This window comes from Ailuropoda melanoleuca, chromosome 12 (genome assembly GCF_002007445.2).
Source record: "Ailuropoda melanoleuca isolate Jingjing chromosome 12, ASM200744v2, whole genome shotgun sequence".
NCBI lineage: Eukaryota > Metazoa > Chordata > Mammalia > Carnivora > Ursidae > Ailuropoda > Ailuropoda melanoleuca.
In genome coordinates, this window is record NC_048229.1 from 17,309,655 (window position 1) to 17,337,047 (window position 27,393).

General features: G+C 56.2%; 1 protein-coding gene across 2 annotated transcripts; it reads right to left on the reverse strand.

The window, feature by feature from the left end:
- Positions 1 to 1,641: 1,641 nt before the first annotated feature.
- Positions 1,642 to 27,302, reverse strand: FOXN4 (forkhead box N4). 2 transcript variants are annotated; one of them, XM_002921232.4, is made up of 10 exons: positions 27,191 to 27,302; positions 26,282 to 26,370; positions 14,785 to 14,930; positions 12,643 to 12,767; positions 12,430 to 12,540; positions 11,995 to 12,122; positions 11,330 to 11,426; positions 10,113 to 10,320; positions 8,350 to 8,733; positions 1,642 to 7,287 (listed from the first exon to the last, which is right to left on the reverse strand). In XM_002921232.4, the coding sequence occupies exons 2-10, from the start codon at positions 26,365 to 26,367 to the stop codon at positions 7,028 to 7,030; spliced, it is 1,545 nt and encodes a 514-aa protein (XP_002921278.3). In that variant the 5' UTR covers positions 26,368 to 26,370; positions 27,191 to 27,302; the 3' UTR covers positions 1,642 to 7,027. The 2 variants fall into 2 exon arrangements, with proteins under 2 accessions (XP_002921278.3, XP_034495100.1); XM_034639209.1 differs by having other exon boundaries at positions 12,430 to 12,767.
- Between the last annotated feature and the right edge of the window lie 91 nt (positions 27,303 to 27,393).

Sequence of the window (27,393 nt, forward strand, 5' to 3'; positions counted from 1 at the left end):
AGCTCCTCTTCGAGAACCTGGGCCCCCGCGCCCCCGGCCAGTCCTCCGCTGGAGGCCAGCTCCCCTCTCCATTCACGGAAGTCTCTGCCTCCCTGGGTCGGCAGATTCAGGAGCCCTCCCCTCCCAAACCACCTGAATGAGCCCCGGGTCCTTGTGCCTACAGCCTGGCCGCATCACGAGTGCGGGGTGCTGCTAAACTTGGCACCCCAGCTTCTGCCTCTTGGTTTGCCTTCCCCACCCAATGCTCCAGATCCAAAAGTCAGTTGGCCTTATCATTCTTCCCCCTGCCGCTTCATTATAAAAAATCTCCAAACACCAAGGAGTGGAATTCTCTGCCGCAGACCCGTAATTATCTGGTACTCCCTATTATCAAACACATTTTCTTGTGTTTGATCCCAGGGTCCTGGGATCAAGCCCTGCACTGGGCTCCCTGCTCAGTGGGGAGTCTGCTTCTCCCTCTGCCCCTCCCCACCACGCCCTCAGCTTGTGCTCTCTCTCTCTCTATCACTCTCTCTCTCAAATAAATAAAACCTTAAAAAATCAATCAATCAATCACATCCTGAGCTCTGCAGGCGAGAGCCCATTGAGAACAACAGAGGTGTGTTGAGAGGAGGTGGTCAACTATGTGGCTGGGGAGGGGGGCTCCAGCCTCCCAGTGCATGGGCCTGTCTGTGCCAGTCATTTTCATCAATTTATTAAGCACGTAAATGTGCCAAGCACTGTATGAGGGGGCACGGCCGTGAGCAAGGCAGCCCACTCCTGCCCTCGGGAGCTGGTATCCGGGGTCCCCAAAGGTAGAAATTGCAAGTGGTTAACATAGGAGACCTTCCTGGTCACAACTATGGTCGAAAGAGTGTGAAATCCACAAATGCCCAGGGTCTGTTGTATTTTGATGTCCTGTTTCTTTTAGAGATAGGTCTGCCTTTCAGGGTCACTGGGATAGGAATTTAATAGAGAAGGGAACGAGGGTCACCCACAAGACCACAGCGAGGGTCACAGATGACCACCAGCCACAGGAAAGGCTCCTGGGCACTCGGCTAGTGCGGACAAGCCCGTTGTCTTCTGGACATTGCCAGGCAGGTGATGCCCCGAGCCACGCCAAAGCTCTCTGCCAGTAGTTGACCCCCAGAATGCCCCTTCACTGTTCCACGTGCTCCCAGGGAAGGGTTCTCCCTTGATCCTGTATGGGCTGGCACGAGCCATACCCAGCCCGCACGTCCTTCCTACGGACTGTCATCCTCCCCGCCAGAACAAACTTGCCAGTGCACCTTCAGAGGAGAGGGACTGTTTCTCCTGCAAGAAACATTCCTTCCCCTTTGGCCTTTGCCTAGCTGACTCCTACTCATCCCTCAAAACCCAGCTCAAATGGTGCTTCCTCCAGGCAGTTCTCCCTGACCACCTCCCCAGTGGGCTGGGAGCCTGTTCCCTGGGGTCCCACAGCTCCTGTGCTTCTCCTTCATATACAGATGAAATGTGGATTTGACAATGAAATGTACACCTAGGGATCCCAAAAGCCCTCTGGCTACTGAGCCGAGGAGGGATTTTGGAGACCCGTCTTATCAGCAGAGAGTCGGTCCCCTTCTGGAAGGTGAGGGGTAAGGTCACCTCAGTGATGATCTGTATCTTGTGATATTCCGACCCATGTGTAGGTAGCTCTGAGCGGTTTTGTGTGCAAAGCAGAGGCCAAGCATCTAGGATTTTCCATTTTTCATCTTTTTATTGGGGTAAGGTATACATGACATAAAACTCACCATTTTAACCATCTTGGAGTGTACAGCTCAGTGACGTCACGCACGTCCACACTGTCGAGCATCCAGCACCACCATCCGTCCCCACAGCATTCTCATCTCAAGCTGGAATGCCCTGCCCATTACACGCGCCCACTGCCCCCTCCCCCGGCCCCCTGGCAACCGCCGGCTCCTTTCTGTCTCCATGAACTTGCCGACTCTAGGGGCCTCCTGGAAGTGGAATCATGCAGTATTTGTCTTTTGGTGGCTGGCTTCTTTGACTCAGCATCTGCACAAGGCTCACCCCTGTTACAGCAGCTGTCCGAACGTCCGTCCGTTTTTCAGGCTGGATAACATTCCGTTGAACATATGTACTCCTGTCTCAGTCCGTTCGGGAAGTTTTAACAAAATACCGCAGACTCGGGGGCTTGTAAATAACACGGTCTCATTGCTTACAGTTCTGAAGCCTGGAAGTCCAAGATCAGGGTGACACCATGGCCAGACGAGGGGCCTCTTGTGGGTCGCAGACTTCTCGCTGTGTCCTCACATGGCGGAAGGGGCAGGGAGCTCTTTAGGGCCTCTTATTTGAGAATTAATTACATTCATGAAGGTTCCACCCTCCTGACATAAGTACCTCCCAGAGGCCCCGCCTCCTGCTGCCATCACCTCGGCATTAGGTTTTCAGCTAATGAGTGGGGGCCATGGCCGAACACAGACATTCAGACCACAGCACCACATTCCATTTACCCATCCATCCATCGATGGTCACTTTCTGGAATAATGCTGCTGTGAGCATGGGCATGCAAAGACATCTCCGAGTCCCTCCTTTCACTTCCATCAGGGGTAGACGCCCAGGTGTGGAATTGTGGACTCCACGTTTGGAGAAGACGTTGTTTGGTGTTCCACAGGGGCTGCACCGTCCTACATTCCCACCAACAGGGCACGAGGATTCTGGGATCTCCATATCCTCCCCAACACGTACTGGCTTTTTTGTCCGTTTTTATAGTAGCCGTCGTTATAGGTCAAGCCTAGAAGTAATTTTAACTCAGGAGTCATTGAACCTTTTTGCTCGTGTCCCTGCCCCAGGGCTGCGGGGTCCTGCAGCCTCGCCCACGGCGCCTTTAAATTTTTGTTTCCGGTGCCTCCTGCCTTCTGCGGGTTTGGTCTTCGCCCTGCTACCCCTGGACTGAGGGTGGAGGTGCTGAGACCCGGGGGGTGGGAGTTTCCGAATTCACACAGCGGAGGAACAGAGTGTGACACAACCAGGATTGTCCAGAGGGAGGCAGCACCTGCTTCACCATCTCCACTCCTGCGCCTTCTGTCCATTTCTTCTGTCCCTTTCCCTGAAATCTCCACCAGCTGCCCTTCAGGAGCAAACACTCCGCGAGGCAGGGCAATGCCGTGCAAAGGGCCGGGAGATGGGCAGACCTGGGGTCAAACCCTCGGTTTCAGCTCCCCTTCAGATCAGCAAGTGGATGGGTGCCAGGTGGGCCCCGGAGATGGATAAGGGGCTGGCGGGGGAAGCAGAGCGCCATTGGAGTCCCACCTCCAGCCCCGACCCATCACAGGTAAGCGGGCTCCGCCTCTCTGAGCCTCGGTTTCCTCTTCTGTAAAATGGGATGTTTGTTTCCTGCGGCAGCTGTTGCAATCAGCGCAAGCTCAGTGGCTTAAACGCAACACAGATTTGTTCTCGTACAGTTTTGGAGGTCAGAAGTCTGAAACGGGTCTCACTGGGCCAGAATCTGGGTGTTCTGAAGCCTGTGGTCCTTTCGGAGGCTCTAAGGGAAAGTCCGTTTTCTTGTGTTTTCCAGTCTGGAGGCCCCGTTCCATTGTCAGGCCGGCAAGGTAGCCTCTTCAGAGCTGACACCAAGCCTCCTGCCTCCCTCTTTTACGTCTCAGGATCCTGTGATGACAATAGGCTTTACCTGGATAATCGAGGAGACTCCCCTAGCTTCAGGGCAGCTGGTTCACAACCTGAATTCCACCTGCTCCCTTCGCTGCCCTTGGGGTAACATACCCAAGTCACAGGAATAGGACGTGGTCACCACCGGGGAGCCACTACTCCGCCTCCCACGGGGGATGGCAGCTGTACCCCCCCCAGAACAGGATAAATGAAATAAGCCGTGTCACAGAGTAAGCTCCCCGAACGCATTGGCCAGTGGCGTTACTCCTTCTGTTGTTAGAACGTGGGCGATTCCTCCTGGAGGGAGAAGTAAAGCTGCACGATCGCTAGCTGAGTCTCCATGTTCTCATCTGGGAAATGGGGCCATCTCCTGCCCCTGTGGGTGGTCCAGCTGTACTGTCAGGAGCGGCTTCCTGGTGTTGAGGTCGGGGCTGCGCGCAGCTGGTGATCCAATGGTGGCGAGGAGTATTTTTCTCCGGAGTTGACCTCCTGCAGAGAGAGGCTCTGTGAAGTCTCATTCCTCCTGTTTCTCCTTCACGTTCTCCCGGGGTCAGCACGGCCCCTGCACAGGTGGTGCTCAGGTGGTGATTGGGCCTCTGGCCTAGAGCTTGTGACCTTATGACCTTGGCATTTTTGCCTCGCTTCTGTGCATACGTGGGCCCACTTGCCCGTAGTAAGGAGCAGGTGTCAGACTCAAGAAAAGACTCAGCCCCTCCGTGTGCTGACCCGGCTGCTGAGGCTTCACCCTCCAGTGCGGAGGCCCTGTCCTGTAGCTTCTACAAAGTCCCCAGGTGATGCGAATTTGCTGTGACAGGGCCTGGGTCATTCCTACCCCAGCCAATCACTGAGGGCGGGGTGGGGTGCAGTCATGTGCTCGTTGGCCAGGCTTGGGTCCCAGGGGCGCCCTGGAGCCAAGCCATGGAGGGAGTGCCGCGGGCGCCCTCTCCCTGTCACCTGCCTCGTTTCCACTGATGTGGGCCCGGTCCACCCTTCCCCATCATCTTCCTACCCTTCCTTTCTTGCTAATTGTCACACATGCACGGAGCCAGTGGGGCTGTCAGCCACTCCCTAGGAGGGCTTAAGCGTTAGATAAACGCCTGGGTGGATCGAACCCCAAGTCGGGCTCCCTGCTCAGCGGGAAGCCTGCTTCTCCCTCTCCCACTCCCCCTGCTGGTGTTCCCTCCCTCGCTGCGTCTCTCACTGTCCAATAAATAAATAAAATCTTTAAAAAGTTAGATAGACTCCTAATTAATGCACCCTTCTGCTGTTATCTTGAGTGGCAAGACATTCCTTTATTCCCCTGAGCCTCAGTTTCTTCATCTGCAAAATGGGTGCGGTAACAAAGCCATGCCTAGTAGGGTCGTAACGAGGACTGAATGAGTTATTTTAGAGAGCCTGGTGCTGGAAAAGCTGCATCTGCTCCCACCTTGTTACCTTCTCTGACCCCAGGAATGTACCGGAGGCAGTACCCCCGAGCTCTAGCTCTGGAGTCTGGCACACAGGGCCTCAGTCCTGCCTCTTCGGCTGATCTGCGCCTCTGCTTTCTGAGCAATAAGTGGGGTTCACATCCCTGCCTGAGGGATGCCTGTCAAGAGCCTGGCACTTGAGGGCCAGTAATGATGGCCGTGCTAGTTTTCCCAATAATGGAAACTCCAATGGGAACCTCACATCAGACACCTGGGTTCAGTGTTGCTGTGGTGTTGCTCTCTGGGCCTCAGTTTCCCCGTCTGTAAATGGGACCTTACCTGTGAGCACTGAGTGACACATGGCGGTTTTGCCCTTCACCCCCACCCACCCCTCCGAGCCACAGAGCTGCCGTTCAGCCTTTATTGACAAAAGACAATTATTCAGCACTACTCTCACAGTCTTGGTGTCACCTGAACGCGGGGTCTTCCTTAACAACGACTCAAACATCTTAACTTGTTGGGGGTCACATCGCACAAAGCTGCTGAGCGGTCCTGCTCAGACGGGCAGCACCAGGCTGTGTCTAAAGATGATGGCTGCTCGGCAGAAAGTTCCAGAACTACGTAGCAAGTACCTAAAGATGGTCCTTTGAGACAAGCCTCAACTTTGAGCCCTCCAGGTGGCTGGCTGATGAAAATTCTGACGGTTGGGTTTGGGAACGTCCAGACGCAGGAGCCAAACATCGAGTCGGTCAAGAGAGGACAGTGGTCCAGGCCACCACTGCAGTTTCTTGGCATCGACTGGGCCGGAAGATCCCGAGTTACCTTCTCTTCCCAGACCCGGGTTCCTGTCCCTTCTCCAACCCACTGTCTGCAGAATCCGCCACTTGCAAAATCAGTAATTGGTAACGAGAGAAAAAAAAACCACATAAAAATGGCCATAGGGCAATGACTAGGCAACAGGTGCCAATAAATTACTCCACATTACAGCTTTGTCAGTGCTCCCTCGCCACGTGGGGCAAGCTTTACATGGTTCTGTTTGCTTTTTTCCATCGGGAGTGTCTTAAGTTCCAGCACCAATGGCCCCCGCTGTTCTTCCCATTCCCATCCCGATCTGCCCTTCGAGAGGCCCCGAGCCCCGAGCGATGGAGGGCACCTCTCCTCCTGGGCGCACGTGGGAAGTAATCCGAATCACAACCAAGCGGTTAGAAACGTCTCTGGTCTCTGATTTAGAAAAAGAAGATGTTCTATGGTATCCAAAGTGCTTTTTGTTCTAAAAAGCAGCCCAAGGCTGCAAAGGGCTTAACTGCCAGTTGGAGTCACGGTGGCCTAGAGAAATTTAGCAGTTTGGGTTGCCAGATGCAGGGAGGGACTGGGACTCTCATTCCAGAGGCCACGGGCCTGGTTCGAAGAGATGGTGTGGAGGGTTTCCAATAAATATATATAAATGTACACGGCGGGGAGGGGGCCCAGAGACCTCAAGGTGCGGTAATCTGTCATGTGCCACGGACTGCGGGAGGAGCAGGCCCGGACAGTGGGGGGCGGGTGCCCATCTCGGAGTTCAGCCCCGGCCAGGCCGAGGGAAGCCGGCCGCTCTTTCAGTTCTGCTCCTGGCCTCGGGGCCTGTGGATGTTCAGTCCCAGAAGGAGAAATCCGAGGGCCTCCCCGCTGGAGCGTTTCCACAGCGCACCAGTGCGTCCCACCTCAGGGGGCTGCGGGTCATTTCAGGAGCCCAGCGGAGATGTAGGCCGGAGAAATCTCGTTCTCAGGTGTCCCTCTCTGGGAGGAGCACTGGGGTCGGGGGAAGAAACTGGCATGCCTGTCCACTATCCTCTGTCCTACTGACTTGGGGAGGCCCCAAAAGGCCTCCTGCAGAGAGGTGTGAGAGGGCCAGGGGCGCGAACAGGGTGTGAGAGGTCTTGCTTCCAGGTACACCAGGCCCTGGGAGCTCTCTGCCAGGCCCAGGGGCTGGGGGGGCAGGTGAGGCCGTCACCTCAAAGCAGGGCTACGGGCTTGTTCCCCGGGGCACTCAGGTACTGGGAGGAGGAGTTGGTGGCTGACGCGGCCACGCTGTCTGGGGTCGAGTACGCGGCATAGAGGCCTGTCACCTGCAAGTCTGGGAAGGACTGGTCGCTGCCGCCGGAGACGGGGGTCAGGCCCGAGGCCCCCAGCTCGCAGCCAAGGGGCGAGTCTCCGAAGGTCCCCAGGGTGTCCAGGCTGAAGCCCCCATCCTTCATCTCCTCCCAGAGGTTCCCTTTCAAACACAAAGGCATTTGGGTGAGCTGGCTTCATGACCAACAGACCCAAGTTCGAGTCCTGTCTTAAGGAAGAGGCAAAGACCATGTGTGGGGTTCAAAGTCAGAGATTGCGGGGGGGCATGGAGAAGCCAAGTTCCAGCCCCAGCCCTCCCCTTCCCACTGGGCACCCCAGGGAATGTCGCTTCTGTCCCAGGGCCTCAGACTCCTCGGGATGAAATGGGGATGATCCGAGACCCTCCCCACCTCCTCCCAAGGCTTCAACCGGAGGGATGTGTGGAAAGCACGGACTCTCCCTCAGGGCTCCCACCATGGCCCAGGGGGGACAAAACAATTGTCCCTACACAATAATCCAGGAGGACAGGCAGGGAGGGCCGAATAGACCCCCCTCACAGCTGTAACTCACACGCTTGCTAACCAGTCCATTCCCTCTCTAGACACGGAACCCCCAGAGGGCAGGGAGGAGCTCCCGGCCCTTGCCTGGCACATAGTAGGTGCGCCCGAGTCCTGAATGGACGAATCATGAGGCATTTCCCTTGTCCGTGCATTCACTTATTCAGCTCCTATATGTCAAGCATGACCGAGTGGCAGGCAGTAGGTCAGAGCGTGACCTGGCCTGACATTGGCACACGCATGTTGAAGCAGTTATGGAATAAAAGCTGGGGGTCGGATGGACCCGGGTTGAAGTCCTGGCTCTGCCACTTACTAGCTGGGTGACCTTGGGCCAGTGACTTCACTTCTCTGTCTCATCTCCCCAGCAGCAGAACAGGGACAGGAAATGGCAGTGGACTCCCAGGCCTCCCAGGACCGTTGCAGGGTGGGAGGGGGTGATGGCTATGAAGTGCTTGGCACGAGGCCTGGTATACAGTAAGCACTCATTAAGCGCTTGCTGTATTTCACCATCATGAGGCGTTTGGGAAGTACTTGTCCAAGGAATGAGCTGAGGGTAAATGCCGACAGACCTCCTCTCCCTTACCCTCCCCCACCTTTCTGGCCCTCCAGCTCCCCCCACCGCCCCCATCCCCTTCTATCCCTCCCTACCCCCGTTCCTCCAGCCTCACCCTGCAGAGCGAAGTCCATGATGCTGGGGTCCAGGGCGTCCACCTCAGTGCTCATGTCGGTGCTGATGTTGATGAACTCCACAGGGGCCCTTCCCAGGGCAGGGTGGGGCAGGGGGCTGGGGCTCAGCTCTGGCAGGGCATGCAGGGGCGGGGTCTGGGCCGGGGCGGGAGAGTCTGGGGCCAGCTGTGCCTGGGGCTGGACCTGGTGGTGCAAGGGGACCGACTGCAAGGACAGGGTCATCAGGGGCTGGGGTGGGAGCTGGGAGATAGCCAGGCAGCCATGGGCCATGGCCACCGTGGCGGCGTGAGTCAGCACAGCGCTCTCGGGGTTGCCAGGCCGCCTGCAGCTTTCCGGTCGGTCCGAGATCAGCTTGTCCAGCTCCTCTGCAGGCAAGGGAGAGGTCCCTCAGAAGCCACCCGCCATTCCCAGGCCCCAGTGTCACCATGCCTGTAACACTAGCCATCAATCCCCTTGGACTCTCTGAACCTCGGTCTCTTCATCTGTGAGAGGGCACCATACACTCTGCAGTGTTGTTGGGGAAAGTAATGAAATCACAGATTGCACAGGGTATCTGAGGAATGAGGGAGCCTCCTGTGGGAGCAGTAGCTCCTCTCTTGGGGACAGTGCCTTAGCCCTAGGACGTCCCTTGAAGCTAACGGCCCTGCAGGAAGAGGAGGAAAGGCAGAGATGACAAGTCCCACAGCATCGGGACAAAATGAATGAACACACAAGGCATCCTAGCCACTCCCTGCTACTAAGGAGACATTGAAAAGTGTTACTGTGGGTAAAGATTCTCCCGGATGCTCTTGGCAATAAACGAGACAAAGGACTGCTCTGAAATGATTTTGGTTATTGGTTTCTGTCTCCTTGAATGTAACACCAATTTGAGACTGGACCACTAGAGTCCCAGGACCTATTTTTTTTTAATTTTTTTTTTAAAGATTTTTATTTATTTGACAGAGAGAGAGAGACAGCCAGCAAGAGAGGGACCACAAGCAGAGGAAGAAGCAGGCTCCCAGCGGAGGAGCCTGATGTGGGGCTCGATCCCAGAACGCCGGGATCATGCCCTGAGCCGAAGGCAGACGCTTAATAACTGAGCCACCCAGGTGCCCCTGACACCCATTTTAGAAAAGAGGACACTTAGGGGCACCTGGGTGGTTCAGTTGGTTAAGCATCTGCCTTCAGCTCAGGTCATGATCCCGGGGTCCTGGGATTGAGCCCCACATTGGGCTCCCTGCCTCACTGAGGGCCTATGGGATGGTGCCATGGTCCCCAAGCCGGATGTGGGGCTCGATCCCAGGACGCTGGGATCATGACCTGAGCCGAAGGCAGACGCTTAACGACTGAGCCACTCAGGCGCCCCAGCCCTGGAAAAGTTTAAATGAGATTCCCACCAATCATATATGAAGACGCCTGTTTCTCCACATCCTAGCCCACGCTGGGTGTTATTATTTTATTGTTTTGAAACTTGGTGCCAAGGCGGTAGGCACGGTAAAAAAGCAATGTCCTCCCGTGGTTGTTGAGTTCAGCATTTCTCTGGGAGAAATTAGGGGCTGCTCAGGGAGACTGAACAGCTTTCCACAGGCCCCTGACCAGGCCCCTCAGCAGACCAGCCCCAGAGGAGGCACAGTTCCCTGGAGGAAAGGAGGAAAGTCCACCAGGGGTCCGTGTCCCCGCCAGTGAGGCCGGGACCCGTGGCAGAGCGGGGCCGGGAGGGCGGGGACGTGTGGTGCGGGTGGCGGTGGGGGTGTCTAGGCCTCACCGGGGTTGGCCATGCTCCGGTGGATGGCGGCAAGGTCCTTCCTCTTCCACTTGTACATCTCCTCCTCCATCTTGTCTATGCGGGCCAGGTTCAGGGCCCACAGGCAGCCCTTGCGCGAGGAGCCACTCATCTTGTTCTCTACCTTCTCGAAGCATTTGTTCAGGGACAGGTTGTGTCGTACTGAGTTCTTCCAGCCGTCGGGAGCCGTCTGTGGGGACAGAAGGACATGCAGGAGACCCCCCTCAGAGACCTCCCCGTAAGCTCTTCTTCTCCAGGGGCGTCTCAGACACAGGCCTCAAGGGGCAGGGCATGACCATAGCGGGTGAAGTGACAGTCCGTTGCCCAGCCTTGTGTTGGGAAGACAAGAGAGACTGGTGGGGACTGGAGCTCACCGGAGGGCCCGCGCCCTCTTAAAGGGCCAGCCTCATGTCAGCTCCAGCCAACAGCTACTACATGAGAACAGGCCCAGGGATGCCGAATTTCCCCCTTTCTCTCCTCCTCGGGAAGCGAGCAAGAGAGGATGCTACCACGCGGGTAACTGGTCGAGTGTATTCAAAGCCAATCGTGTTTCGATGCTCCCACTTGATTGTTAGGTAACCAGATACCACCGTGCACCGCACACGCTACCCCCGGCCGCCCGCACACGCTACCCCCGGCCGCCCGCACACGCACCCACCACTGCCTGCATTCTTTCTGCTAAGGACGCTGTCCAAGTCGGGGACCCTGCAGCTTGGTACCCTCTGACCACCTGCTCATTTTTCTTTGATACCAACAAAAATAACGTTACCGATGGCCAACCACGTGCCAGGAGCTGCCAAGGCCCTTCACACACCGAGTCCTCACTCACCTGGCCAGCTGGGTACCATTCTCCCATCTCACGCATGAGCAAACCGAGGCTCGGAGAGGCAACCGCTCTCGCCACGTCTGTGTTCTGCATCAGTATGTTTTAGGGAGTCTGTGCGGAGCCACTAGGCTGGCCCCGCCAACCTTTGCCCCCCACCCCCAGGATGCCTGGTGAACTCCTTCTCTGGGCAGAGCCCAGCTCGAATGCCCCCTCCTCCTTCTGGACGTCTTTGCCCAGGTGTGTGTGAATGCACAGGTCCAGGGGTCTATGGACGTCACTGGGGACCTAAGACGGTGACCCAGTTTGGCCCTGTCCGTGTGTGGGAGAGGCCGGAGCAGCCCTAGCCCCCCTGCCCCGGGCCGGGGCCCCTCACCTTGAAGTAGGGGAAATGCTCCTTCATGAAACTGTAGATGTCGCTCACAGGCAGGCTGCCCGTCTTGCTGCTCTTCAAGGCCATGGCGATCAGACAGCTGGAGGTGAGGGGTGCGCCAGGCCCGCTGTAAAGGCGTCTCAGGCTGACAGCCCAAGGCCCCCTCTGCCAGGAAGTCTGCCCTACTTGACCCCACCGGTTCCAACCCTTACATACTCAGTGTTGGCTCTGACACCTTGCCATAGTCCTACCTCTTGCCCACTCCCTGCCCTTCTCCTTGACCCTGAGCTCAGACAGTGGCACCAATTTGAGGAAACTCTTTTCCTCTCTTTATCCCTTCCCCATAGTTGATGTCTGTGGGCCTTCAGACTTTAACTAGGCTGCTTACCGCCACCCCCCAAATCTCGTGAGGTACACAGGTTATTATGTTGATGACTTTTTACATCAGAGGGAAGTGAGGCTCAGAGAGGCCATCGGGCTCAGGGTCTGGAGTGGGTTTTCCACCCTGAGGGCTGACTGAGCCCATGACAGTCCTTCCTAGAGCACGTCCCACCTGGGGGCTCCCCACTCCCCAAAAGCTCCCCCCTTGCAAGTCTGAGCTGTCCTAAAGGCAGCCATCACCTCTCTCCTCCCTGAGCTCCCTGGCCCTGGCCCGCCCTGGACCTCACCTGTATGAGTAGATGGGCTTGGGATAATGTTTGGGATGAAGTTCCTGAGATGAGTAGATGGCCGTGCGGGGCTGGGGGTAGGGAGTCCGTGCTCCGAATGGGGAGCCGTACAGGCCCACGGGAGGGCACTTCCCACAGGGAGAGGAAGAAGGTGAGAGAGAGCATAAGCCACTCACAGGAACCCCACCCCACCCCAGCCTCGCTTTTTAGGAGATGCTGTTTAGCAAGATGTGAAGTCCACGGCCCCAGGAGATAATCTGTCTCTGTTCCCTGCAGGGGTTTTAGGGAACCCCATGAATGACTCCATGACAAGGGCATGGGGAATGCTATCTCCATGTTGCCCGGGAGTAAACTGAGGCTTAGCGAGGTCCCCGGCCAGCCCAATGCAGGTATGCGAGTCTCTGAGTCCAGGGCACCCCCCCAAGCCCCCGGTACCTGCTGGGTGCCTGGGGGGAGCGGTAACTGTGTTTGGGAGGCAGGGGAGTACAGCTGCGATGCGTCCTGCAGGCTGGAGGAGGGCTGGCCCCCCACAGGGATCTGGTTCATCTGCAGGGGCCACAACAGGAGACAGAGGTCAGGGTGAGAGTGGGGCACCCCAGCCCTGGAAGACCCCCGCTCGAGCTCCCCGGCCCATGCAGTGGTGCTTACGCTAGCTCCGTGATGGGCTATGGGGCCCAGGCCTAGCATGCCTGGGGGGGCCATGCCAGCCGCGCCGTGGAGCAGGGCCCCGGGGGTGGCTCCCACGTGCAGGTCAGCCGCACTGGCCAAGGCACCTGCAAAAGGGAAGCAGAGAGATGCTGCGGGGCTGGAGGGACGGGGTCTGCAGGCAGAGCGGCTCAGTCCCTGGACGGCTCTGGAGGACAGAGCCTGCCCCCACCCTTGGGGCCAAGTGCACAGCACGTGCTTGGCAAATCACTGCCCTGGCGTGTGGTGCTGAACCGTGGGTTCCTACCAGCTGTGTGACCTTGGGCAGCCTCAGTTTCCCCATCTGTACAGTAGACCTACGGAGATCCCCTGCGTATGAAGTTGTTGTGGGGGTTTAAATGAGGTAATGTCTATAAAATGCTTATCACATTGCAAGCTACATGACAACATCTTGATAAATATGAATCAATAACAAATAATGATGATGATGTCATTACTATCTTGGTTCTCGTCCATCATGAAGCTAAAACATCAATTCACTATTCATCTCTCCCCCTCAGAATCATGCCTGGGTTTCCCAGTGCTACTAGGCTTAGCTCTGAATGCCTTTGTGCCTCCTCTCCCCTCGGCTAAGCCCTGCTTCTCTGCCCAGGATGGGCTCAGCATCAGCGGACGTACTCACACCTGCATGCCAGCTGCCCAGGCCCAGGCCTGGGACAGACATTGCTAATCTATCACAGATCCTCGCTGAACCATTCTGCTTTGGGGCTACCTTCTAGATTAAACAGGGTTGACCTGCAAGATAATCCTGCCCTGGGGCCACCTCTTCCAGGAAGCCTTTGGTGGGGGGGAGGTCTCTCGGCTCTCTTCTGAGTCCTGGCTGCCACTTGGGCTCATCCGTGGTGCCTTTGGTCTGTCTGCCTTGCCCTCTCTTGGACCAGACCCCCAGCTCCCTGAGAACTAGGACCACGTCTTGTACGACTCAGGGCTCCAAACACCTGGCATAGACAGGAGCACAGGAGGGGCGCAGCCGCACAGTGGAGAAGGGAGGGGCTTCCTTCTTTCACGCCTCCTATCTGTCTGTGACCTAGACACCTACCATGTGTCCAAGGTACTTTCGCCATTGAATCTTTGCAACACCCCAGAGGGCATCTCTGCTACCCTTTCGTTGCAGATAAGAGACTAGGTCCGAGGGGAAAGCACTTGCCCAAGGCCATAGAGTTGGAGATTCTAGATGAGCGGTTGACAAATGATGGCCAGCAAGCCAAATCCAGCCTGTGGTGTGTTTTTTAAATAAAGTTTTATTGGTACATGGCTACACCCATTCATTTACATTGTCTGGGGCTGGGCTGGCACTACAGGGACAGTGCTGAACACCTCCAACAGAGACCGTATGGCCTACGGAATCTAAATGTTTACCACGTGGCCCTTTACAGAAAGAGGGCGCCGACCCCCGCTATAGATGTTTTGGCCAGGAACAATTTGTTCAACGGAACAAACACTCCTAGGCCCCAATTTTTCAACTATTGGTACTTTTAATGTAGTGTGACGATTGTTTTCAACACTTTCTGTGTCTCTCAATATTTAGTCTACTTGCCACGACTGCAACTGGCTGTCATTTATTGAGCACCTACTGTGTGCCAGGACCGACGGCACTTTGCACGCATCATCTCTCTGAAGATCAGGGTTCCGCAGACTTCTTCAGGAAAGGGCCAGATAGCAAACATCTGAGGCTTTGCTGGCCATAGGGTTTCTGTCTTTGGGTTTTTTACAACCCTCGAAAAATGTAAAATCATTCTTCACGCCAGGACGATACAGAAAACAGGCTGCAGGTTCCTGGCTGCGTTTGGCCCGCAGGCCACAGTTTGCCAACTGCTTTAGATGCTCACATGTAGCAGGGAAGGGGCACAGCTGCCTTTATTCTTCTCTGAAACCTTAGCTCACACAAAGCCTGGCCCACGGTGGTGAGGAAATGAATGAACCACATCCCTCTGAGAAGGGTATAATCAGTCACATCTTACAGATGCAGAAACAAGCCCAGAGAGAGAGAGAGAGACCCGGCCACAGTCACCCAGCTGGTGGGGGGCAGTGCTGGGCGTCAACCCTCCCCTGCACCACCCTCGCCCCCCCAGCCCCTGCAGCTACCTGGGTGTGGGTGCGGTGCACTGGGGCCACCCAGGTCCACACGGCCACTCGCCATCTGCTGCAGCCGTGGCACGTCCACCGCTGTGAGCCACGACAACGACTGTAGGTCCCCGGGAAGGTCATCATCGCTGCTGGTGGCCAGGAGCCTGCAGGGAGGGGCGAGAGCTCGGGCGGAGCGGGGAGCTCAGGCCAGCTCCTGGGGGGGCTCCCCCACCCCTGGAATCACCCCCTAGCCCCTCACCTCCCCATGCTGCCCTCATCTGCCCATCCGCTGGGCTAGGCCTGGTGCCGGGATCCCCCCTTTGGCAGCCAGATCGCACATCCTCAAATCATTCCTTCGTTTGCCGCGTCTGACCTTAGCCCCTGCCTACCCCCAGAATAATAAACACTAATGTTTGTTGAGCACTTACTATGTGCCAGATGTCCTATCAAGTCCTTCACAGGGAGTAAGCCATTTAATATCCCTGGTCACCCCATGAGGCAAATGGTAGTAATAGTAGTAGTATACCCATTTTACAGATGGGGAAACCGAGGTGCGGGGCTCAGTGCTCAACAGGCACAGTCCTTTTCAGTCCTGTTCAATCCCTGCAGCAGCCCTGAGAGGTAGGATACGCCCATATGCCCCTCTTACATTTGGGGAAACTGAGGCTCAGAGCACTGCGTCACTTGCCCAAAGCCACATGTAACAGGAAGCGGTGGGGCCGGGACCCAGGCAGCAGAGCCCGAAGCCCGAGCTCCTCCCCATGCCCCCAGGCAACCCCTGGAGACCCCCTGTAGGACCCATGCCCCCCACCCCTCAGCAGACTCATGAACAAAACCGTCACTGTCCACAGAAAGAGAAAGCCTGCCCATTGAGGATGGCTGGCAGGTCCCCCGCTGAGGGGTAAGCAGGCCTCCCCAGCCCCCCTAAAGTCATGCTTGTCACACAGCTCCAAGGGCACGGGCCGCTCGGCAGCATCTTGTCCACGGGGTAAGGTGGCCGCAAACTGGCCCGGAGCCCACGCCAGACCCGCCACGCCGCCCCCCCCCCCGCCCGCTGCAGGCCAGGGCCTTTCTGCTGTGTGGCCCAGAGGCCCACAGTCCACATTCTGAGCTCCACGGTTTAAGAATAAGTGTCTTGGGGCTTCCTAGAAAGGGGGAGAGAGAAAGCAGTGCAGCCTCTGGCTTTGTCACGCGTGGGACAGGGGACCCACCATGGGGCATCCGCCTCGGCCACCCTTGGGCCACCCCAGCTAGTGCTCTCTCCCCGCTGTCCTGCTGTCCCTCTCTCTCTCCCCCCTCCGCCCCCCCTCACCCGCCGCGCTCTCTTCCCTTCTGTTTTAGGGCCACAATTAGTGTTGCCATGGCCACAACTGCTCCTTGGTGCGGGGCCTGGGCCCTCAGCCCACCAAGCTGGCATCAGGTGACCGTCGGGCTGCCCCAGCGATTGGCTGCCTTGTAGGAAAACAGGGCCTGGAAACGATTTGAAAACCCGGCAGGCCGTGTCAGCAGCAGCAGTTGGCCTGGCTGCTGTCCCCCGGTGGCCCATTGTGCAACAAACGACTGTTGCCCCCGTGGCACGTGGCCCCCATTGTCCTGGGGTCTCCGTGCCATTGTTGTTGTGCCCCCCCCCACCCCCGGCTGCCCCTCCTGCAGCCTGCTCGTAACTCATCTGGCGAGTGACAGCCACGGCCCAGGCCTGGGCGATGCCATCTGTCCCCTTCGGGCCCGTGGAGACCATGGGGTGTGACCAAGGGGCAGGGCCTGGTGTGCCGCCCCCTGCATGGGGGTGTCTGGCCTGTCCCCACCCACCCCACAACTGGCCGACCTCCCAGAGTCTGGTGGTGTGAACCCTGCTCTTGCTCCGTTACCTGCTGTAGCTCCCCATTGCCCCCGCCGCGCTGTCTGGTGCTGGGGCAGCAGGGAGGAGTGGAGGTGAGCCGCTGCTGGCAGGTTTCGGAAGCCAGGGCGCCACCAAAGCCCCCTGAATGGTGGTGGGGGGCTCATAAACAGACTGGGTTCCTGGGTGCAAGCAGCTTCTCCGATGGCTGGCGACTCTAACAGATCGCCCCAGAGTGGTTAAGAGCTTGGGCTCTGGCTTCTAATCCTAGTCTCCACTTAACCTGTGTGCCAGGGCCACTGACTTGACCTCTCTGAGCCTCAATGTTTCATCTGTAAAATAGGGTTAATAACACTTCCTCTCTCCTTGGTGTCGTGGGGATTCAGCGGGCGATCGCATGTAAAGCCCTTGGAACGGGCTGCCGTTAATATTCATAGCCATGTTAATGTTAATATTAGCCAGGTACCCAGAGCAGTGGGAGTCCATGGAAGCTTTGGGCTGTGGTCTCACATTCCCCCCCCCGCCCCACCCCCGGCCTATAAGGAGCACAAGGAGCCTACTGCCACCACCCAGTATGGGGGGGTGTCTGGCCTGTCTGTTCCACCCATCCCACCCCGGAACACCCAAGCACGGTCCCAGCGCCATGCCTTAGCAATTCCCCCAGCGAGGAGTGCCCCCCCTTTTGCTTCCTCCCTCCCCTCAAAAACAGCACCCATCCCCGGAGGCTCACTGCAAATTGTCTTCTGGCCTCTTACTGCCAAAGTGCCTTCAGACCTCATCGGACTCCACCCCTCATTTAACCCGTGGGGAAACTGAGGTTAGAAGGGAAACAGTTTGCTTCCAATTCGTAGTCCAGAAAAAGACCGGGGCTGGGGCTCCTGGTTGCCCATGTGAGCTCATTCCAGCCCAGGAATGGCTTCTGGTCCAGGAAGTCTTTTGTCACCCTGACCCCAGGCTCAGGGAGCCCTCTGCATCCTGGCTGCTCCCTACACGTTACCAGGGCCAGTGAGCTCGCACAGCTGTCTCTCTGCCCCCTACCCCTCCTGTTGGATCCCCGAGGGCTGGACGCCCTGTTTCATCCTGTGTCCCTGCACACAGTGGTGCTACTTAAATGCCCGCTCGGCTGGTTGAAATAAGCTGACCCCAGGCCACCACCCCAAAGAATGGTGTGACGACGGCTGTCACGTCCAGAACTTTTAGCACTCACAGAGCCAGCTTCTGCCTCCCTGAGTCCTTGCAACAGCCCCCGGACAGGAACAGGGAGCAGGCAGGCAGCCCCACTTTACGGATGGGGAAGCTAAGGCCAGACAGGACTCAAACCCATGTCTGTCTGCTCCAGTCTGAGGCTGTTCCTGTGAACAGGCAGAGAATTAGATGGCCCCAGGGGGGCGATGCTCCCCCTCCATCATCCTGGGGCTTTCAAGTGGGGCTGTGTATACTGGCATCGCCCAGGACCTGGTTTGAAGGCAGAGTTCAAGACCCAGCCCAGAGCCTGGGATCCTGCCCTGGAGCTGTGGGGCCGGGAAGCTGTATTTTAGCACCTCCCATCATGCTCGGCCGGGGGGGGGGGTGAGGACAGCCCCACGGTGGTGTAACAGGGCCTTGGGCACCGTGCAAGCTGGGCCTCAGTTTATAAAATGGGAATGATAAGGGCGTCTCCTCTAAAGTGAAGGTCAAGAGCATAATCCTAGTTCGTTACCATCAGATCAGATGAAACATCGCGTTTCCTGCTGAAAAATCAGGTTTAACTGTTAGTTCGAGGGTCCCAAAGGTGATTCTTGAGAGTGTATCCTTCTCAAACCAACTGGGGGATTTGTCACCAGCAGGGGGTCCTCATTCGCGAGTGGAGAGCTTTGGGGGCAAAATGAAAATGAAAAGACCTATCTGGCACCCCAGAGTCCCCTTCTGAATTCAGTAGGTCCCCAACAGCTCCCCACCCCACACAGGGACACAGCCATCTTTTCCCTATTAGAACACACAGACACACACCCCCGGGGGGTGTCGTCACCCCGTTCATGGATAGGAGAGGGGAGGCCAAGCCAGGAGAATTTACCCCAGGCCAATGTGCCAATGGCCTCAGGTACCGGCCCCAGCACCTTTCCCTGGGCCTCAGTTTCCCCACCTGGACCACCACGGGGTTGAGCCCCTTCCCTGTCGGTGGGACTGCCACTGGGACAGACACAAAGCCTGCAGGGCCACTCGGTGTGGGGGACTGCAGAGGAAGCAGGGGGATGCGGGAGGATGTGGTTAGACCCTGCTTAGGGGCAAGGCGGTGCCCCTGGGAGATCCACGACGGAGGAATAGTCTATCACCAGCGTAATTATCCGCCAACATTTCCCAAGTGCCTACAACGCGCTGATCATTCTACATGTCTCATCTGCGTGCCCTTGTGAGTTTGCTCATCAGAAGTCCCAAGCCCTCTGCAGGGCCACACTTGGAGCCCATCCCAGCTAGGGAACGGGAGTCCTGCCTGCCCTCCCCCCCCCCAATTGCTTTCTCTGGGGCATTTCCGCGTAGTGGTGACAAGTGTCGGCTCTGGGATCAGCCAGGCCTGGGTTTGAATCCCACCCGGCTACTTAGTAGTTCTGAGACTGTTCTGCAGCGGTCTGCCTCTCTGGGCCTCAGTTTGCTCGTCTGTACAATGGGGTGCTAATGCCTGTCCCCATTCTCACAGGGTGTTTGTCGTAAGGACGGATGAGATGGGGGGGCCGGCCCATCTGCACGCGCTGCATCGCGGCAGTTGACATGATCATAAGCATCTTCTAAAGAGCACGTGCTCAGCACAGAGCGGGCTCCGCGGCTAGAGCCCCCGGCAGAGTGTCCGACAGTCAGGAAGCGTCTGCTCTGTTCCATAAATACTTCCCGAACTCCTACTTGCCAGGCTGGGTGGCAAGCACACAAAAGTGCCTCTGTCCAGGGAGATAACTTTCTAAGTGACCTGGGAATGCAAAGGACGGAGGATCTGTGCCCTAGCGTGCCTACCTTCCTGCCAGCCCTCTTCGGTCTGTACCTCCCTCAACTCTCACAAGCCTGTGGGATGGCTCCTCAGCAAACCCATTTCACGGATGGGATAGCTGAGGCTCAGAGAGGGGAAGGGCTACCCCTCAGCCACACAGCATGTAAGCAAAAGGGCTGGGGCTTAAGCCACCCGCCCCAGAGACTCTTTACTTGGTCTCTCTGCCAGTTTTGTTGAAATACATCAAGCTGTGGGCAGGAAGGGTTATCCTCGTTGTCCTCACCTAGCAAGGATCTGCTAGATGCCTCCGTAGCGATGGGGCCGCTGCTCAGGGGACGCTGCGGTGACCCTGGGCAAAGCGAGACACCACTGGAGTCCATGGCTGCCATTCTAGATTGATCAGGGGACCCACCTGACAATGCTAATTAGCAACATCCTTAATTAATCCGCCCTGTCACTGGAGGGATGGAAGCTGAGCCAGGAGGGCGGGGCGCTGCAGGGGTGAGCCCGGGGACACCTGGATGCCAGTTCTGGCTCTACTCCTAACAGAGGTCCTTGTGCTGGTAACTCAATGCCTGTGAGTCTCCGCTTCCTCGTGCGCAGAACAGGGGGGGAAACAGGGCCTGCCTCTTGGTGCAGGGTAAACCTCAGGGAGGGTGTGGAACAGCATTTGGCTCAAGGGCGAGACAACTACTCGTGGAATGGACGGATTAAACACTTAGCAGTCACAGTGACCTTTCCAAAGAGACATTAGAACTTGGCCCTGTCCTTAAAACCCGTTAGGGGAGTAAGGGTCCAGCTCCTCACCATGGTCTGGCCCTGGCCGCCTGCCACCCTTCCCCTTATGCCCTCGTCTCCTCTGCTCTAGCAAACCTGTCTATCCTTGAGTTCCTCAAACATTCTAAATTCTCTTTGCACACACTGTTCCCTCTGCCCGGAATGCTGTTCCATGCACTCATTTGCTGCTGGCTCCTCCTCATGCTTCTGGTCTCAGCCTTAATCTTCCCTCCTCTGAGAGATTCTCCCTGGCTACCCACGTCCCTGCTGGTCCTTCCTATGTCTGTGTCTGCAGAACACTCAGCGTTTTTCAAGGAGGTATTCATTTATGTATGTTTCTAGTCTTTCTACGCTAAGAGGACAAAGGACTGGGAGGCCCTGTATTTTGTTCAGCACCCCGCCCAGGGCCTGGCACCCTGTGGGTATTTCTTACATCTTTGCTGGAAAAGAGAAGGTGGAAGGATACCCAGCCCAGCCCAGCCCGGCCCAACTATAACATAATTTGCATTGCCCAATCTCTATCCATTTCTTGCCTGGCTTAACCACACCCCCACCAGGAAGCCCTCCCAGACCAGTCCAGCATCTCCCGGTGTTTCCATTCCCTAGATTGGTTAGAGCCATTAATGTCTACTTAGTATAGACATCAGAGATCACCCATTGATTTTACTCAGGCATTGCCTACCCCTGGCTTCCAGACACTAAACTCCCGGAGGTCAGGGACGACTTTGTCTTATGCCTGATTACAGACCCAGAGTGACCGGCACCGCTTTCATGCTTTGCCAAATGTTTGTCCACCCAAGGTGAGCTGGACCCCTGCGGCCACTTCCTGTTGCTGCTATAAAGGTAAAATTCCATGGAGCCCTTGCTAAGGAGCTTAGTGCGACCTGCAGGGGCCCCCTGTACTTGTGGATGGATTACAGTTTCTCCGGAGATATTTGGTTTATAGAGCTTAAGTCCAGAGCCCGCATTGAGCTCTATTCATTTATGAGATCCATACAGGCGATACAGTAATCGTGCCGTGGAAGGAAACATCCCTTGGCGGCTCAAATCCCATCTCAACCCCTTTGTAGCTATGTGACCTTGGGCAAATTGCTTCACCTCTCTGCACCTCAATTTTCCCATCTCTAAAATGGAATCATTATCATAACAATTTCCACCACGGAGGGCAGCTGCGAGGATCAGATCAGATAAGGTGTAAGAGAGGGCCCGGCATAGGCAGCTGCTCAGACCATGTTCCTTCTTTTTCCTCCTCTGGCCTTACATGGTCACCAAGAGGGGTTCCCACAGCAAGTACTGTCTTTGGGGACGCAGATCGGCATCCCAGCAGAGCAGAGGGCACAGGCTCACACCCAGCCCTGGGACATCACTTCTGCTCTGATTACACCATAGAGGTTTTACCTGCCTCCTGAAATTGTGGTTAGTGGGAAATTGTTACATTACCACAAACTGTTCCTGTTTCCAATCCAACCTTTACACAAAAGGGATTAAGCATTTCATGGTGGTGTTTATTTAGCTAACATAGCTTTTGTAATAGCTTTTGTAACCGTTTACAGGAAGAAGAAAACCAAATGAAGTTTAGCAAGCTTGGGAATTCCCAACAGGGCCAAGAGTGAGCGTAGTAAGAAATGATTTGATTAGGAGCCCGGACAAGAGAATCTTTCCTTTCTGGGACTTGGTGGGGGGGGTTCATGCATGCGTGTGCACGTGTTTCTTGGGGTGGAACCCAAGACCCCAAAGGAAGGCTGGACCCCCAGGAAGGCTGGCCCCCCAGAAAGGCTACTGCTCTTTTCCTTGCCTGCAAGGTAGCCCGAGGAGCTCCTTGGCCACCCAGAGGGAGAAGGGGTGTATGGATGTTGGGACTGTCACGGCCCCTGACAGATGGAGCTCCCAGCCTCCCCCTTGCAAGGAGGTCACAACCGATGGGCAGAGCCACACTGATATGGGGGTGAAACCATCCACACATGCGGCTCAGTGGGGGGCTCGAGAGGAAAAGCAGGGCACGTCTCCGCACCCCGGTCCACACAGCAGGATTTTGTCATCACTTGAGCATAAACCTCCCTACATTTTCATGGACGTGTTATTTCTCCTGTGATATTGAGCCAGCCGGCCATCTATCCAATGAATATTTATTAAGTATCCATCCTGGGCCCGGCATTGTGGTTCAGAGAGGAGAAAGCCACTGTTAAAAGAGAGGAAGGGTTTTGCCCTCATCTTAGAGGAGGGACACGGCTCTGGGAGAAGGTGAGGGTCCAAGGAGCCAGCAGTCTACCTTCTTTCTCTGGGCCTCAGTTGCCCAATCTGCAAAAGGAGGTGGCTGGACCTGACCTCTAGGATAAGTTCCCAAAGTTGGGGCAGGTGGTTGAGACCTGCTGTTCTGCTCCTTTCTGAATGTATGCCTTGCGGCAGGTCAGGACTCCGGGCCTCAGTCTCCTTGTCTGTGAATTGGGATAACGCCAGCACCTAATTTCACGGTTGTTACTGTGGAGGTCAAGCAGGATGGTGCTCTTCCTATGGGGTTTCGTGGGTTTCCGGCACACAGTAGGTGCTTAGTAACTCATTATTCTGCAGAACCTCGATGAGCGGACTTCCCTCCCAGCCCTGAGCCAAAGGCAAACTGGCTAACTCGCATCCACTATGAGCTGTTGCTGTTGTCCGCAGGGTGAGGGCTGCCCCTGGCCCTGGCCCCAGGCCCCAGCGTCGCAGGCGCAGAGGCTGCTGCCAATTTGCTGTCTAGCCCCAGCCACTGACTCCCCGACAACTCTCCCGGGGAGGGCAGGGCAGCCTCCAGCTGCTGTCCCCCGCCCCTGCCCCCTCCCTTCCTGCACACAGCCATTGAAATCTAACGGCCAAAGGCGGCCCTTGGGGATGGAGGGCTGAGTGGGGGGCTGCATGGGGGCTGGAACCAGGCTGGACTAGCAGCCTGAGTGATCCTTGGAGCCATTCCCTGGAGATGTGAGAGACGGAATGAGAAGCCCATAAACTTCTCCTAGGCTATTATTCAGGGAGAAAAATGGGAGTGGTTGGAAGGGGCTGGGGAGGCATTGCAAGATCACCAAAGCTCCCCTCCACGAGAAAGCACTCTACCCCAGGCCTGGCCGAACCCCTTTTCCACATCGAGGTGCCGGGTCCTCCCAATGACCTGTGAACTGGGTTCTCTCGTTGCTCCATCTCACAGGTGAAGAAAGTGAGGCACAGAGAGGGACCGCGACTTGTCCAGGGTCACACAGCTGCGACGTGGTAGAGCAACTTATTCTGTTCCAGCCCTTGTGGGGCATGGGGGGGGGGTGGTCACGATACCCTCTGGGTGGGACAGCCTCCTGTTCAAGTTCCACTTTACCCATAACTAGCTGTGTCATCCTGTAAAGCCAGTTAATCAGGTCAAGCCTTGGTTTCCTCATCCACAAACCAGGGACGGAACACTACGCTCACGGGGATGGTTGTGGCACAAGTTAGCAGAGGCTTAAGAAACCGCCAGCTGCAATTCTTCTTATCACTACTCTGCCTTCCGGGCATGCTAGCTACAGAACCCAAGAGAGCCCCGGATCCACGCAAACAGAAAAGGCAGGATACCCAGGCAACTTTGGATCCGGTGCTGATGCCAGACTGCTTCTCCTGGCTCCACAGCCCACCTGCCCCCAGCTGGTCAGGGAACTGGGTAGGCATTGACGGTCTCCCCCACCTGCCACCGGTAAGCCGCCTGCCTCCCCTGCCCTCTTTCTGGATGGGAACGGCTTGCTCAGTGCCCCAGACAGTTTGTGAGCTGGGCTGGCCAAGACACAGGAGACCGAGACCCCAAGGCTTGGAGCTGGTGGGAGCCTCTGCTGGGCAGCACCTGGGAGAAGGGGAGGGTCCAAGGAATGACCCCCACCCTGAAGGCCCTCCATAGACCCCATGTCTTGTGGAAAGCTGGACTCAGTTGATGGAACTAAGTAGTAAGGACAACAGCAGCTCCTGGTTCGTTGTCTCTTGCTCTATAAAACTTAGTCTTTCCTGCAGCCACAGGAGGGATGTGCCCTAATCATGCTCATTTGAAAGGAAACGCGAGCAAGGCACGGGACTTGTCCAAAGCTGGATTTTGAACTTGCACACCCATCCGACTCCAGAGCAGCCGCCGTTCTCACCCCGATTCCCTGACTCCGGCTCTTTTACGGGGTGCTTTAGGCAACAATAAGACTATGGTTCCGAGCTCTTCCAGCCGGCCCAGGGGAAGCACTGGCTCCCCTCCATCCCGCCTCCCGCCCCCTTCCCAGCTGCCAGCTGGGAAGACAAAGGGAGATCCACCCCCATACGTGGATTGCCTCCTGGATGCCAGACATTTTCATAGATATTGCATTTAAAACCGGTGAGAGGTAGCTTTTATGATCCCAGCTGAACAAACAAATGAAGTCTCAGAAGTAACATTGCCCGGGATTATGCAGCTGCTAAGTGGCTGAGTTGGAAATTGTCTAATCTTTCTAAGAACTCCATGCAGTGGGTACTATCCCTATGCCCATTTCATGGAGGAGGAAACTCAAGACTGCTCCACACGCCAGAGGAGCTGGGATCGTAACTGATTTCACAGCCCAAGCTCCTAGCACCCTTCGGCTGCCCCCACTCCATCTGCCATTATTCAAACCCAGGAGGGGCTGGAAGGAAGCCCGGAGGTCCGTGGTTGTAGGATCTTGGTTACAGATTTCATCTCACTGCTCCCAGCCTCGGGTCTTCACCTGCGCCGTGGAAGCTCATCAGAGCTGCCTCCCAAGCTGGGCATACAGTAAGTTCTCAAGCTGCTGCATGCCTGGCGCACCCCTGGGGTCCCAGATCTGCACACGGGAAGCTCTCAGCAAATAGATGTTTGTGCGTCTTCATTTGGATCTCGGGAGGCAGCCTCCAGGCCCACAGCCCTGAGGAAGCAAACTCCCTCTAATTGGGGGCGGCAGTCAGCCCCAGAAGACACTGCTGGTGAGTTGCAGTGGCCCCCAGGAGGCCAGACAGCCCCTGGGTAAACAGGGCTGATTCGAGGTGACAGCCTGCTCTTCCCAGACCAGCCCCTGTCCTTCCTGTCCCCACTCCATAATCTGGGCTATACCCCCTCAAGCCATGGACCTGATGCTTGCCTGGACGGGTGGGGCCACTGGGAACCAGGTCAGGCCTCCAGAGCTCAAGGGACAGCGGCTGGGAGGAGACTCCAGATCATGCCTTTTTCTCCCTCTCTTTGCTGTGTGACCTTGGACAAGCCCCTTCACCCTTCTTGGCCTCGGTCTCCCCAGTTGTAAAAGCAGGGGACTGGACTGGTTGACCCCCTAGGGGCCATTCTAGCTCTGAGGTTTGAAGAAAAAAGGTAAAGGACTCTCCTTACCCATTTGAATCTCACTTCATCCTGTCTCAAGAAGTAATTGATCTTGGCCTCAGACTTCACCCAATTTATTCCTCAAATACATGAGGCCCAGGAGAGACCTTACTCCAAAAGCATGATTTAACTGACAAGTGAACGAGGCCCAGAGAAGGCAAGGGACTTGCTGAAAATCATACAGCCAGGCTAAGATTTCAGGAGTTCCCACTCACAACTTTTCCAGCATCCAATGAGGATGGAAGCCAATTCCTCCCACCACCACAGCCACCCACCAAAGCTTTTGGGGGGCATTTCCTGGAGCCCTATGGGTCACTCTAGGGGAAGCAATAGCTTCTATTGTCATCTTTACATTCACCAGGATGCCCTGGCTCTCACCCAGGAGGAGACCTCTCTAGGAGGAGACAAATACCAGGCTTTTATAGGTCCCTTTGCCCCAGGCCACATGCCCAGACACCCTCAGAGAGGCCAACTTCGAAACTGAGATCTTCTCCCTCTCTTGCAAAATCACAGAATTAAATGTAACTATAGTTCTTGGGCAGAAACCATAAACAGCACATAAACACTTTACACAATTTAAAAATATATCATGTGTTATTGCTGAAGCAACCCTCACCTGTACTCCTGCGGAGAGGGGTGGTGATTTTGCCCTGAGTTTCGAATAATTCCTGACATCATGGATGAAACGTCACTTTCTATCATCTCCTTGGGGAAAAGACAAGCAGAAAACAAAGCTCCCATCAGTGACGATGTGGACAGGGCAGAAACCCAGTTTTCCCACAATTCAGAAGGATGGAACTCAAGCATCTAGCAGAACACTTCAGAAAGAAAAAAAAAAAAGTGGAACTAGAGGATTTCTGGGCATCACAGGTCACTTTCCCAGGGCAATTCTACAGGGTTTCAGACCCAAAGGAAGAGAATGGAATGAAATTGCAGGTTCTTTCAAATTCGTGGGGGAAGGCTCTAGAATCCAAATGTCAAGTCTTGGAAAATATGGACTTGCAAAATAGGAATCAGAAAAACCGGATTCCCTTCCCAGCCTATTTTCAACCGCAGCTCAGTTACAATCACTTTGAAAATTGAAAAAAAAAAAAAAAAAGACAGTTTGATGTGTCATGTATCTTTCTCTGGGGGAGCCAGAGTCCCACTTGCAAAGGGAATGATCCCCTCAGAGCTCCCTCCCTGGAAATGCCTACAGAAATGCCACATGCCCGGGCTGGAAAACCAGTCCCACCCCCACCCGCATCCCACCCCCTGCCACACACAAACACAGCCTAAACAAAACAAAACAAAACAAAACAAAACTTCCCTAAGTTTCTCAAACTTCAACCCCGAAACGAACACAGAAACCCACCAAAAGACTTTCATTTCCTCCCCAAAAGTCACTCAGGAATTCCCGGCAAGGAGAAAAGGGGAGCAGAGAGAGGTAGCCCCTACGGCCCCTGCCCCCGGGTCTCCACCCTGGAAACGCAATGCAGGGCACTGCCCCGGAGGAGGGAGCAAAGCCGACCCTGCAAGGTGGTACCTGGAGCGGATCCTCGCCGGGCCGCCGCTGCAGGCGCTCCTGGGGCGGGCGGGGGGTTCCGAGGGGGGGCTCCCTTGCGCTCGCCCCTCGCGTTCCGCAATTTGGCCGCCTTCGCGGCTCGAACCGTTTTTAAATTTCCCTCTCTGGAGCTGTCCAGCTCAGAGCATGCGCAGTAGCCGCGCAGGGGGCTTTTTCCCCAAGGG

Excerpts from the sequence above, each read along its gene's own strand:
- FOXN4 (XM_034639209.1), bottom strand. The coding sequence starts at position 26,367 with ATGATAGAAAGTGACGTTTCATCCATGATGTCAGGAATTATTCGAAAC. Across the intron at positions 12,768-14,784 it reads TGCACCGCACCCACACCCAG|GTGCCTTGGCCAGTGCGGCT; the intron begins GTAGCTGCAGGG and ends TCCCTTTTGCAG. Across the intron at positions 12,123-12,429 it reads TCCCCCCAGGCACCCAGCAG|TGCCCTCCCGTGGGCCTGTA; the intron begins GTACCGGGGGCT and ends CCCTGTGGGAAG.